At 49.8% G+C, this 12,898-nt stretch overlaps 7 protein-coding genes across 7 annotated transcripts; 4 read left to right on the top strand and 3 right to left on the bottom strand.

The window, feature by feature from the left end:
* Positions 1 to 458: 458 nt before the first annotated feature.
* On the top strand, positions 459 to 653 carry M438DRAFT_250908 (uncharacterized protein; the record flags this gene model as incomplete). The annotated part of the gene is made up of 1 exon (XM_029899645.1): positions 459 to 653. A coding segment is annotated over one exon (195 nt), but the record flags the coding sequence as incomplete, so codon positions are not given.
* Positions 654 to 1,815: 1,162 nt separating this feature from the next.
* Positions 1,816 to 2,610, top strand: M438DRAFT_392260 (uncharacterized protein). Its single transcript, XM_029909089.1, has one exon. The coding sequence runs from the start codon at positions 1,898 to 1,900 to the stop codon at positions 2,522 to 2,524; it is 627 nt and encodes a 208-aa protein (XP_029761283.1). The 5' UTR covers positions 1,816 to 1,897; the 3' UTR covers positions 2,525 to 2,610.
* Positions 2,611 to 3,078: 468 nt separating this feature from the next.
* Positions 3,079 to 5,130, bottom strand: M438DRAFT_396902 (alcohol oxidase; the record flags this gene model as incomplete). The annotated part of the gene is made up of 3 exons (XM_029909283.1): positions 3,079 to 4,507; positions 4,561 to 4,914; positions 5,096 to 5,130. 3 exons carry the CDS (start codon positions 5,128 to 5,130, stop codon positions 3,079 to 3,081), a joined length of 1,818 nt encoding a protein of 605 aa, XP_029761282.1.
* A 516-nt stretch (positions 5,131 to 5,646) lies between these two features.
* On the bottom strand, positions 5,647 to 5,799 carry M438DRAFT_206749 (uncharacterized protein; the record flags this gene model as incomplete). Its single annotated transcript, XM_029899384.1, has 1 exon — positions 5,647 to 5,799. A coding segment is annotated over one exon (153 nt), but the record flags the coding sequence as incomplete, so codon positions are not given.
* Positions 5,800 to 6,059: 260 nt separating this feature from the next.
* On the top strand, positions 6,060 to 7,472 carry M438DRAFT_374305 (methionine synthase-like protein; the record flags this gene model as incomplete). Its single annotated transcript, XM_029908494.1, has 2 exons — positions 6,060 to 6,271; positions 6,464 to 7,472. The coding sequence occupies 2 exons, from the start codon at positions 6,060 to 6,062 to the stop codon at positions 7,470 to 7,472; spliced, it is 1,221 nt and encodes a 406-aa protein (XP_029761280.1).
* A 319-nt stretch (positions 7,473 to 7,791) lies between these two features.
* On the bottom strand, positions 7,792 to 10,272 carry M438DRAFT_374304 (uncharacterized protein; the record flags this gene model as incomplete). The annotated part of the gene is made up of 6 exons (XM_029908493.1): positions 7,792 to 8,313; positions 8,374 to 9,269; positions 9,317 to 9,762; positions 9,816 to 9,868; positions 9,975 to 10,104; positions 10,187 to 10,272. The coding sequence occupies 6 exons, from the start codon at positions 10,270 to 10,272 to the stop codon at positions 7,792 to 7,794; spliced, it is 2,133 nt and encodes a 710-aa protein (XP_029761279.1).
* Positions 10,273 to 10,669: 397 nt separating this feature from the next.
* On the top strand, positions 10,670 to 12,743 carry M438DRAFT_345278 (MFS general substrate transporter). The gene is made up of 4 exons (XM_029905415.1): positions 10,670 to 11,127; positions 11,176 to 11,329; positions 11,378 to 11,933; positions 11,986 to 12,743. Exons 1-4 carry the CDS (start codon positions 10,784 to 10,786, stop codon positions 12,600 to 12,602), a joined length of 1,671 nt encoding a protein of 556 aa, XP_029761278.1. The 5' UTR covers positions 10,670 to 10,783; the 3' UTR covers positions 12,603 to 12,743.
* Positions 12,744 to 12,898: the final 155 nt, after the last annotated feature.

The following is a 12,898-nucleotide window of genomic DNA, read 5'->3' as shown; positions in this document are numbered from 1 at the left end:
AAATGATCGTCAGCACGCACGCAAGATAGAAAACTTACCTGCTTGTTCTTGATTGACCGGTAAGCAAAATCGCGAGCAAAATTATGAAGAAGGTGACTGCGCAACTTCACAGCATATCAGCAAGTACATTGGATGCATTTCACGCTGTATTCGCAATAATCCAGGAGTTGCAGATTCATCACGTGGAGCGTTGGAAATGATAGAGGAAGGCGCCATCCTCAATCTCTACCATGCACATTTCGAGACGGTAACCCAACTTGAGATCGCTCTTTCTATTCTCCATCATCTTCCCTAATTCGACATCCTCGATTTCATGGCGCCCAACGCTACAACCAACCGAGCTTGACAACTGAACACTTCTCGTTAGAAATACATCTTCAACAACATCTTACACCTTCGACATTTCATCAATCATTGTCTTTCACACTGAGCGCAAACAACAATTCAACGCCGACAAGATGCTCCAGCTTCCCAATGAGCTTCTCTTCCGCATCGCCGACTTCACTTGCAAAGCCGATCTTCCATCTCTTCGAGCCACCTGCAAGCATCTGGAACAGCTCACTCGCAAACGTTTCGCCGCTGCCTACATCACAGCTGCCCGCTCTCCCGCCTCTTTTGTAGGCCTTGACCGGCTTGATCGGATCGTCTCTCATTCACATTCCAGCGCAGTCATACAGGGTTGGATGGCCGTTGGCGACGTGCCGGCCCACTTGGGATTTGAGGGTTTTGAGACACCCTTGCGTGAGATCTTCCAGAAGATGACACAACATGCATGTGGTCTGGATATTGGTATCGTTCTTCCGACCGGTTCTGAACAAAGTCACTACTGTGGCGATGATCTCGGGAAGCATAACAGGACAATGAACTTTGGGATCATGATGCTGGGTGCACTGCCCAACCTCTCTCACGTCCGCTCGTTCAGCATTGATGCCCGGCATAGCTCAGAAAATGGCTCGATGTTGGTACTGGATCTCAGGCGTGTCGTTCAGGGCGTGTTGTCATCGCAAGCTCCGGGTGCGACCCACGACTTTATTATACGTCTGCATGACCGAGCTACGTTTTGCACAACCTGGTCAGAAATGTCTGTCACTAAGGATAAAACTTGTCTCACATTCAAAGGCGTCCACCATCGTAGAGTTCTACCTAAAATGGTCGAGACTTGGAAATACTTAATCACAGCCAAGGAACTGCACGTTATCGATTGCACAATCTCCAATGCAGAGTTGCGAAGCTTGACCAAATCAGTTTCGAACCCAGGCTGGCATCTGGACTTCGAAGATATCCTCTTCCGAACCCACAGTGACCGGCTCTTCCGAACCCACAATGATGACCGGAATCTTTTCGTTCACCATCTTCAAGAAGCTCTCCTACACTGGTCCCAGGGTCTTCACTCTTGCCGCCTCACGAACTTCAGATCCTACGAGAATGGCTCAAAGCTCATCAAGGACTTCGAAGCCACCGGGATCGACAACATCCGTGAGCACACTCAAAGCAGAGATTTCCTTGAGTATGAGAGTGAAGAAGATAACGTAGATGAGTAGAATGGAGGAGATGGCGAGAGGGAAGATAATGGAGACACAATGAAGAAATGAAAGAGGCAGAAAGAGGACGATGGAGGAGAACATGCGTAGGCTTTTCACAGGCTCTTAGGGGCACGGCCGGCGAACGATGTACCATTAATACAAGAAGACTCAGACGAAGGCGTAATTCATACCAGTACATTTGGCAATGTTTGCACTCAAGTGATTCACGCAAAAGAGGCTCACTCGAGAGACTTGGATTTGTTCAGCGCCAGCTTTGATACAACAACGCTTCTTCCTCTCTACACACAAATCAGCCGATCAATCTGCATCATCATAACGCGCTCTACAAGCATACACATTTGACCATCTCAACAATGTCTGCCCACTACAACCCTCCAGGCGAAATCCGCGAGCTACAGCCCCGACTGATCATAAAATTCCTCATCGCACAAGTCAACTTCCCCCACGCCAGAGGAATCGGAGTAACCACCATCGCAAAATGGATGAAGGTCATGGATACCCGCCACTCGGACAACAAGCTGAACAAATTGAGCGGCCCTATCCTCAGATATTTGTGCGCCGCAGCCAGCCCTCCCATCACTGAGACTGAGCAGAGCGCTTACATCGCCGAGCATGGCGAGAATCAGGATGATCCGGTGCTCGATTTCGCTTATAGGCGTGGTCGTGGACGTCCCGTCAGGGAGATGAAGAGGCGTCGCAATAAGAAGAGGAATGCGGCGAGAAAGAAGAGGGTCAAGAAGGAGACTCGTGGTGAGGATGGAAGTGAGGATGTCAATGACAATGGTGATGGAGAGTCTGGATTTGCTGGTCTTCCCGACAACCACGGTCATGTTGATGGTCACGAGGAAGGTGAACCTTTGCTGACAGGAGACGATTGCATCTCTTTGCTCGACGATGCCGAGCTAACGGTCCTAGAGCCCAGCGCTACTACCTCTCCCTCTCTTACTTCTAGAATGGACAAGGAGGAGACCGGAGAATAGGCTAAGCCGGCTAATCAGGTTGAGAGGGTAGCCAAGGAGGATGAGAAGAAAGCCAAAGAAGAAATCAAGGCACAGGAGGAGATAAAGGCTTCCAGAAAGGTTGTGAAGGCAGCGAGAAAGGAGAAGAGAACGAAGAAGAGAAAGGCGTCCGAAACCTCGGATTTGGTGATGAGCGCGCTTTGACACTGTTTTTTCACAAGATCTTGTTCCCAAGTCCCCTGTCGCTTCTTTCTTTACAAGGTCCTTTTCGCAGGCCGAGTTCAGCAATTTCTTTGTAGCCATTTTCTGAGTCCAGAATTAGAGCTGAGGTCCAAAGAAACAAGGCCAGACGCTCGCTTTCTGATGCACAACAAGGTTCTACTCAAAAATGATCGTAACTTCTGATGGGTGTATCACCGTGTGCCGCTACGATAAAGAGTTGGTATGACAAGGTTCAGCGTACAGGAGGTTAGACGACTGAGAAATGATTGTAGAAGGATGTGCTGGTCAATGTAGCCATTGTTTATCTACAAGGCTAGATATATCTGCCATTATCAAGAATTAGACAGCAGACTCTATGCTAAAATACCCTTAGCAGCATTGATAACATCCTGCACAAGCTTCTCAGCATGAGCATAAGTGGTACCCTGAGTATGACCAGGAGGAGTGAATGGCAGACTGGAAGAGTCAATGACTCTCAATCCAGTGACACCATAGACTCTAGCTTTAGAATCGACAACTGCCATAGTGTTGTTCGATCTACCCATGGCGCAAAGAGCAGAGCAGTGGTGAATAGCGGCCAAGCCTTCCTCCTGAATCCACTTCAAGATCTCTGCGTCGGTTTGGACGGAAGGTCCTGGGGACACTTCGCCTTGATAGGCGCCTAGGGCTTGAGCGATTTGACGTCCGCGACGGAAGCCAGCGACGGCCAATTCTTGGTCCTCCTTGGTCGTGATCCAGTTGGGCGAAATGATGGGAGCGACATCGTTGCTAGCGCTTTGGATGGTCATGTTGCCACGGCTGGTAGATGCAGTCATCAAGACAGCGAGAGCACCAACATCATGAGAACCTGAGCCTGAGCTAGAGAGCGAAGTACCAGTGTTTGAAATGACAAATTCGAACTCGGGCCAGTCAGCAGGGAATGCGGCAAAGGCGTCCTTTGTTGATTGGGAGAAGTTTGTGCGGAGCTCGCTAGGGATCTTTTCCCAGCCCCAGAAGTCTTCACCGATGTTGCTCAGAGGGCCTGATCCGTTTGCAAGGAGTTGCGTCATTGCCTCGTCCAAAGCAGGGCCAGGTTCAGCGATGCGGCTCGATGATACGGTGGAGATGTTGAACGAGGGACCGCCGAGGTTGGCAGTGTCCCAGCTGTTCTGGCCAACGCCTTCAAGGGCAGAGATCACAGGTATGTTGAACTGTTCCAGGGTAGAGCGAGGCCCAACGCCTGATACCATCAAAAGCTGGGGCGAGTGGTATGCACCAGCCGAGAGAATGACTTCCTTGCGTGCGGTAAGAGTGAAAGGCTTGATACCGTCTACCGTGACATTTACGCCAGTAGCACGCTTCTGACCGTCGAACAAAATGTTGCGTGCCATACATGATTGGTAGATGGTCAGAAGGGGAGACTTCGCGATAGCAGGAGACAAAAGTCCGCTCTCTGCGGAGCTTCTCAAGCCAGTAACAGGATCAATCGTGCTAGGGAAATAACCATATCCAGTCAGATTACCAGAATTAAAGTCGTGGTTTGCCTCGAAGCCGAGAGATTCGAACGCTGCAGGTCCGTACGAGGAGATAGCATTTGCGTAGTTGCCGTATGAAAGCTCAACACCGCTTCCAGGGATGTCGTAGCCCGTCAGAGTGTAGTTCACTGTGGCATTTTCAGGTCTGACTTCGTCGTTGGGGAGGTTGAAGTGATATGATCGCTTGAAGAAGGGATCCATGTTCTCGAAAAGATAGGCATCGTCGCCTACATGGTCGGCAAATGCTTTGTAAGAACCAGCGGTGGATCTTTAATTAGCATGTCAGTAGAGTCCACATCATACATTCTTCAGGGCGAGTACCTATGATAAATCATTTGGTTCCGCTCCGAACTGCCACCAAGACATTTTCCTTGTGCGTAGTGATATCTTCTACCATTTCCACCAGCCTGTGGTAACGTTGCCAGACCCCAATCAATCAAAGGCTGCCAATCATCGACATCTGCTCCCGCAAACTGCTCAGAGTAGTAAGGTATTTGACTCCAGTTTGTGTTTGAAAGCTCGGCGAAAGATCCGGCCTCAATGACTGCAATGGTCTGATTGGGCAACTGCTCAGAAAGACGAGTGGCAATCACTGAGCCAGCAAGTCCACCACCGACAATCACATAGTCGTATGTAGCGTTGGCGCCAGGCAAGCCGAACGAAGAACCAGTCAGCCTGCCATTGCTTAAAACTTGTGTAAATACAGGAGCAGCGGATGCCAATGTAGAGGCGACCAGTGGTAACGCGGCAAAAGAAAAGGCGACCATATTTCCTGTTGGTTTGAATATATGAACTGCTGAAATCTCATGGGAGATCAATCTTTATAATTACTCGAGTACATAGTACTCAGACCTACTTTGAACCTAAACTCTGGGCAGGTGCCGTTAACATGTTGATCTTATCAACCAGACCAACATGGTGCTTTGACTCGATGGAGTATGGCTGGTACAACTCCGTGACGGTATGCCTTGTACGGGGCAGCGGGCGAGCGGACTTTTGATGTCATCCCTACATGACAGCATGCTTGTTTGAAGCTTGTCCATCAACGTTTGCGGAGTGTCGTGGATGAACACGTTGAGGAACGATCCTTCCCTTGTGCATAGCGAGATTCGTGAGCCATTTGGCGACGATATCCACATGGTCTGCGGAAAAGGCGTCCGTAATGACTGTCGTGGTGATGTCTAAGTTTGAACCTCTCAAATTTGGCTGTAGAGTGACGCAAGGTGTTGTGCATAAGCCAGAAAGGGAAAGACGTCTGCGCGGTTAGCGGCTTATCAACGGGTGATCGCTGTCTTGGGACATTTTCTATCTTGTGCTTTTGCGCTTTGGGTGCTTTGCACGCACGATCAAAGCAAAAGAAGAATCGGTAGTCAAGGTTCACAAACCACATATGGCAGAACCATCTACTTAGAAAACAATTAAGTCGCTCTCGAGGGAACAAAAGGAATGCAAAACATACAGCAGCAGGGATTCCCACGTGGTCACCCACCGTAGTACTAATCTGCCGTTCAACTGCTTATGTATGGCAGAGCGGACGGGATGCCCAGTTTTCAGCTGACTGTGGCCGTATGTGCTAGGATATCAAAATTGTAAAGTAATGTCTCGTTGCGGCAAGATAGGACAAGGCGGTGAACGTGTCATGACACTCATCTTAGACCCTCACCGAGGCCGGACGTGGGGCTTAGTGGGGTCCCTGCTCGCCCAAACGTCTCGAACCTCTTGCGCAGTTATATTGCGGCGGGGCAGGACACCCAAGCAGCGAATAATTTTCCCCTCTCCCTTTCCCTTGTTTCTTTGGAGTACACATACACACCACAAAAATGTCTACCGCTAAGAGAAGCCCCCCTTTCAGAGCTGAGCACGTTGGCTCGTTGCTCCGTCCTGATGAGCTTGTTCAGAAGCGTTATGCTGTTGCCGCTGGCAAGGCTGATGCTGCGGAGTTGAAGCCTATTGAGGACAAGTCTGTCACTGAGGTTGTCAAGCTCCAGAAGGACTGTGGTTTCCATGCTTACTCTAGTGGAGAGTACACCAGGTATGTGTTGTATCTCTTTGATTCAATTAATGTTCCATGATCACCTCGTTGTAACTCGTCTTGCTTCAATGCTTGATTTCAAGAGATTGTTTCCATTTCTGCTTCAATTTCCATCAATCTCACGAGAAACATGTTTTGAATCAACTTGTAATCAACCATTGAATACAAAACACTAACCTGACATGAACAAAGACACATGTTCTGGGGTACTTTCTTCGAAGAGCTTCACGGTATGGAAGACCGCCAACTCGGCGTCCTCAAGGGTTACGACGCCTCCATGTTCCGCGACTACGCACCCGACGTAAAGTCCTTCCTCGAAGCAAAGGAAATCCCTAACGCCGTCACCGTCTGCGTTGACAAAATCCGCCACCCTGGCCACACCAGCAACGCCCGCGAGCTCGAAGTCATGAAAGCCAACGTCCCCGAAGACGAATGGAAGAACATCAAAATCACCGTCATTTCACCCTCATGGTACCATTTCCGCTACCGCGCCGGAAGAGCTTTCCCCAAGGAAGTCTACGCGACCGATGAAGAGTATTTCGAGGACGTGGCCAAAGCCTACCAAGTCGAACTGAAACTCCTCCACGAAGCCGGCATCAGAAACGTGCAAATCGACGACCCAAATCTCGCCTACTTCTGCTCTGAAGCCATGCTGTCGGGCTGGAAAGCCGACTCGGGCAACACGAAAACCGCAGACGAAATGTTCGACGCCTATGTCAAATTCTACAACGCTTGCTTTGAACGTCCTGCAGATATGCATCTGGGCATCCATTTGTGCAGAGGAAACTACATGGGCAGTCGTCATTTCAGCGAAGGCGCTTACGACAACATCGCTTCTAAATTATTCAAGGATCTCAACGTCGACACCTACTACCTCGAATACGACACCGCACGCGCCGGTGGTTTCGAGCCCTTGAAGCACCTGCCCAAGAACAAGAACGTCATTTTGGGTGTCGTCACCAGCAAATTCCCCGAGTTGGAGGACAAGGAGAAGATGGTGGAGAGAGTGTACCAGGCTGCCGATTTCATTGCCGAGGGTAATGGACAGAGCAGAGAGGAGGCTCTGCAGCGTGTGGGTGTTTCGCCTCAGTGCGGTTTCGCTTCTCACGCTGAGGGTAACTCGTTGGGTTATGAGGATATGCGCAAGAAGTTGCAGTTGGTCAGAGGTATCGCTGACCAGGTCTGGCCTAGCCAGCCTTGAGACGAGTTAATCTGTCTTTCTGCACTTTTCCCTTCCTCATTCTCACATTTGCATTAAGAAGATCTCACTTGGAGGCTTCACAATTTCTTGGTAACCACGTTTTTGGTGGACACATTGCATATTTTCTCTTGATCACACATAACGGCTATTCAACAAGCACAGTCGAAGAAACGACTATATCACGACATACACAAAAACAAAAATTGAAACATAATCTCAACATCCCGTTTACAAAGATCTCCAATCCTACAAACCCTACTCTACATCCATACTTTCCATCCAGAACATACACCTCAACATCCCAAAAAACACATCTTTCTTACAAATCTCCAAAATCCCACCACTCATTAAACATCCTTCCGGAGTTCTGATCCAAAAACTCCGTGATGGCGGCAAGATTTTGATCGTTGAAGGCCATGTAATTCGGGTCCGCAGGGGTGGACGGGAATTGCGCAACCCCCGGCATAAACGTAGGTTGTTGAGGCGTTCCTACAGCAGCCGCCAAAGAGTTACTAGTCGCGGTCGCAGGGGTGGGCAAAGAAGGTCTGGCGAATGATGATGGGCCTGTGGAGGTATGGAAACCATCTGCTGGAGTGATGTTTTGGACTGTGGACGGAGTGGGGCGGATCATGGAGGCTGCGTCGCGAGTGAGGGTGTCGTTGGAGGGGATGGCGAAGGAAGGGCTGAAGAGGGAGGAAGTGGAGGTGAGAGAGCGGGAGGGGGAGTGGAAGATGAGGATGTCCCAGAGGAGGTCTTGTTTTGTGCCGCTGGAGGCGGAGGGTTGAGGGCTTGTGGAGCGGCGAGAGGTATCCATTGCTTCGAGTCGGTCTAGTGCTTTCCTCTGTGCGTTGTGTCAGTTTCGTGTATGGAGGTTGACTTAGGAAGGAAGCGTGATGCTTACCATGCGCTCGACATTCTTCAGCAAACATGATAGCTCACCGAGCTCTTGTCGACCTTTGAACAGTCCCTTCTCGGCGTTCTGCCGTAAGCTCTGTATCTCTGCATTGCGATAGTGGATAAACACCGTGTTTGCGACAGAGATACAGTAAGCCACAAATGGATCCGAGATGTTGACCTCCTTCTCCTCGAGCAGATCCAATAATCGAATGATCCAATTCGAATGTACAACGACCTGATCAGAAGATGATTGACTGAACGTCCTTGGACATCTGCCAGCAGCAGCGATTCGTAGTGAGATCAGGAAAGGATGATTGAGTAACATGTGAATCGTATGATACATGAACTGATTCACCAACCAACAACTCCAGAATGCCCAGTTTTGCTCAATGGCATCTTTGGAGTGCTGTGTCATTTTCGTCCTATCGAAGCGATATTCTGGATAAAAGTTGGACTCCAGCTCCAGAAGCTCTGCTTGAATTGCTGCATAGTCTGATTGCTGTTGCCATGGCGGGTGCGGGAGAACGCCATTCTTGGTGTCGGTGACATACTTGGCAGCCTTCTTGAATATGTCAAACATTGGTAGTGTGTTGATGATGATACCAGGTACGGGACCGTCTGCTACGATATTTTGCGACGACGGTGAGACGAGCTCTCCTTTGGAAGTGGCGTTGGGGCTGACTGGTTTGAACGAAGCATGATATGTGATGCTTTTTGCGCCTAACGTCAGTGTCCGGAGATTGAACATGTTCTCCATGATGGCAATACTCCAGAAGCAACGCCTGCGTTCTTCAAGTTCGACTGAGTTATTGATTACAACTTGCGGGTCAAGAAGACCAGACGTCTGAGCAAGAGAGATGGCATTGACGAGAAACAGGTGTGATCGCTGTCCGTTGTCGTCTAAAATTGTCAGTCACATAGCAGATCAAAAAATGGCGCCAACTTACTTGTGAAGTCTAGGAACGATAGCAAGACAAACGCTTGTATCGTACTCAACCTGACATCTCCAGCAAGCACTCTGCCCAATGCCAACTCTCGAGCACGGTGAGCATTGGCTTCACACCAGTCGTCAACCTCTTGACCTCGTGCATTAAGACGGCCAGCCATAGCTAGAATAGCGAACTGGAGTTCTGACCCTCTCGACATGTAGTCTTTTTCCAGGTTAGGGTGGAACAATGGAATAGGTTGACAGTTCCATTTTCTTAATAGAATGGGCACTGCTACCTCCAGCCGACTGGGCTCCTGAGGTATCTGTAGTCCAGAGGGAGTGGTACCATCGGGTATGTCGAGAGACCGTCTTCTCGATGTTGGCACTACACTAGGTGATGGTCGAGAGCTATCAGCATGAGATTCCAGTGGTGTCCGCGGTAGTATTGTGGGTGGTGTTCCAGGTCTTTCATCACGTCAGCGTTGCTTCGTCTATCCACGTGTGCGTGTATTACGAACATGGCTTTCAGCAGAGATTCAAGCCTATTTTCCAACTCTGAGAAGCGAGCATTCTATGCATAGAGTCAGTACCATGCACAGCTAATACGCTTTTGGTAGGCGAAGTAGCTTGACTCCAATGCGACAACGTGTCTAGATAGGCATGACACTTGTACATACCATTCTCCTCTCAATCGCCGCAGACCTAATCTCAGGCATGGAGCCATCATCCGCATAAATACACGTCTGCTTCAACCGTGTACACAGCGAACATGCCGGCTTCTCCCCAGGACATCTCGACTTCTTGCGCCTGTGCTCAACAAAACGTCAATATCAATCAACGACACGTACAATTGAGCGTACGGTATTAGGCAGGGGGATTATACACGTACCGACAGGCTTCACAAGCTTGAGACACGCGCTTAGGGGGCCGCCCGCTCTCCGGCGTTTGCTGCTGCTGCAGTGCATTGTTCTCCATACCTATTGGATGATGTTGAGGGTTGCAGAGGCCGGGACACCGGACCGTCCTTGTGTTGCTGTGCGCGGGGGTGGACGGGTGTCGGCGGCGTGTGGGAAGAAGCTGCCACGCGGCTATCATCCGTGCCAAGAAGAACTCTTTCCCTCTCAACGCGGGCCGTGTTCCGTGCTCTATACGACTGTTATCGCGACATTTTATCGGATCAGGGCATAGATGGCAGGGAAGAGGTTGAGATTTGAAGGATGTGATTCGTTGGTGAGTTCGAATGGTATCATGATACACGAACAGCTATATGGAAAATGTCCCAACCATGGCAGGGAGACGGGTAGCATCCGAAGGATTGAGATATCAAGATATCTTTTCTTCTCTGAGTTGATTGTAGAAGTATATTGTACCATTTTATAACCATCGGACTATTCTTCTTGGTGACTCTTGAGCGTCTGAAATCTGATTGTCTTGCTCATATAATATCACAAGCTTCGAAGCCTGACCTAAGGCTCATCAACACAAGATGGATTCATCGGATAGGTCGCAATCAACGACAGAAGCATACGAGACCGAAACCAAAGAAATGCACGAAACCACTTGGAGCTCGACAAGTTCATCGAACGCTTCCCTCAGATCGATCAAAAGAGAGGAAAGCCCAGATAGCCAAAACGACCATACCGTAGCTTTTGCCGACCTCGAGCCTACCGCGTCCAGAAGTATTCCACCTCCACCGCGGTCGCAGTCTACTTTCTTCGACCCGGGTTTTGAGATCAAGTGGGAGGAGAATGATGTCGAGAACCCTAAGAACTGGTCGGTCTGGAGGAAGGCGCATACCATCTTCGCTTGTACAGTAGCAAGTTGTACAGTGTAAGCATTCCGGAGAGATTGAACCGGACCAGCGCTAACATCGAACAGTGTGTTGTACTCGTCTGCGTATACCTCTGGTATCTCGGGCGCGCATAGCATGACGGCAGAGCTCGACGTATCTAATTCGACAGTATCTCTGCTAGGCCTCACAACATATCTGTTCGGTATGGCCGCCGGGAGCATGATCTGGGCTCCGCTAAGTGTTAGTGACTACACACCACCTCTATCGATTGTCGCTAACTCGTTTTAGGAAATGCTCGGACGTCGACCGGTCTACATCGCAACGCTTTTCGCCTTTATGTTTTTCATCCTGCCTTGCGCCCTTGCAAAGAATGTAGGGACAATCCTCGTATGTCGCTTCTTCGCTGCAATGGTTGGATGCTCGGTTGTGTCGAACTCGCCCGGTACGATCAACGATGTCTCGACAGACAAGCATAGGGCCTTCACCTTCAGTATCTGGTGCATTGGACTCATGAATGGGCCCGTCATAGGACCCTTGGTCGGCGGCTTTGTGTTCGACAACCTGGGCTGGAGGTGGATCCATTGGCTCACGCTCATCTTGGCTGGTGTCTCGTTTCTCCTGATGGCAACCGTGCCTGAGACCTATGGCCCAACTCTTCTGAGACGCCGCACGGAGAAGAAGAGAAAGGAGACTGGCGATGTGCAGTGGTGGAGCAAGCATGATGAGAAGCGAGCATTTTGGCCTTTGCTTGGAGCATCGCTCTGGAGACCGATTTATCTCACCGCGTCTGAGCCAATTCTTTGGTTCTGGGATCTCTACATCTTGATCATCTACTCGATGAACTGTAAGTACAGCCTGAAGTTGGTTTTCTCTGCATGGTGCTGACATGTAGACAGACTTGACGTTTGTCATCTATCCAAGAGTGTTTGAAGGGCTCCGTGGATGGTCGACTGGGCAGACTGGACTCTCATACCTCGGTATCGGTGTTGGCAACGTACTGGTGATTGCATGCGAGCCACTGCTCAGAAAGATGGTCCAGCGAAAGAAGCTCGATGCTCATGGTAAACCAACACCCGAGTCGCCAGTATTCATCGTGTGCATCGGCGCATGCTTGGTGCCCATTGGCGGACTGGTGTTTGCCTGGACCTGCACACCAGACGTGCACTACATCTGGCCTATCCTTTCTGGTATCCCATTCGGAGCAGGCACGACAGCGACATTCATCTATGGATCCAACTACATAGGACGTAGTTATGGCATGTATGCAGCTTCAGCCATGGCTGGAAATGTTTTGACAAGAACGATCGCAGGTGGAACATTGCCTCTCGCTGGAGCAGCCATGTACAATGCATTGGGGCCTCACTGGCAAGGAACACTTCTTGGTCTGCTGGAAGTGTTGATTGTTCCTATCCCGTTTGTCTTTTACAAGTACGGTCATCTGATCCGACTCAAGTCCAAGTTCATCAGCAGAATGGAGCAAGAGGCCAAAGGTGGAGAAAAGGGAGGGGCATAAAATGGATAGACCATAGACTTAGACTTAGACCTGGTAGATGACTTGCAACGAAGTAATGAGAACTATTTAAGATAAACAAGGAAAGAACGACCGAGATCAAGTGGTGCCTGCTGTGGGAGTGGAGAAAGACGATTGAGTTTGGAGACATGTCAAGCTCATTCGAGCAGTGACAACCCCGCAAAGTTTCAAGACAAGACAAAGCGCTTGCTCCGTCACTTTTCTGATCAACACACTCGAGTCCGAACAGTGGCCGCGCATACCAACCAATTCTTACAACGAACGCAACAAAGACTCGG

Source organism: Aureobasidium pullulans, assembly GCF_000721785.1.
Source record: "Aureobasidium pullulans EXF-150 unplaced genomic scaffold scaffold_8, whole genome shotgun sequence".
NCBI lineage: Eukaryota > Fungi > Ascomycota > Dothideomycetes > Dothideales > Saccotheciaceae > Aureobasidium > Aureobasidium pullulans.
This window is presented reverse-complemented; position numbering and strand designations above follow the sequence as displayed.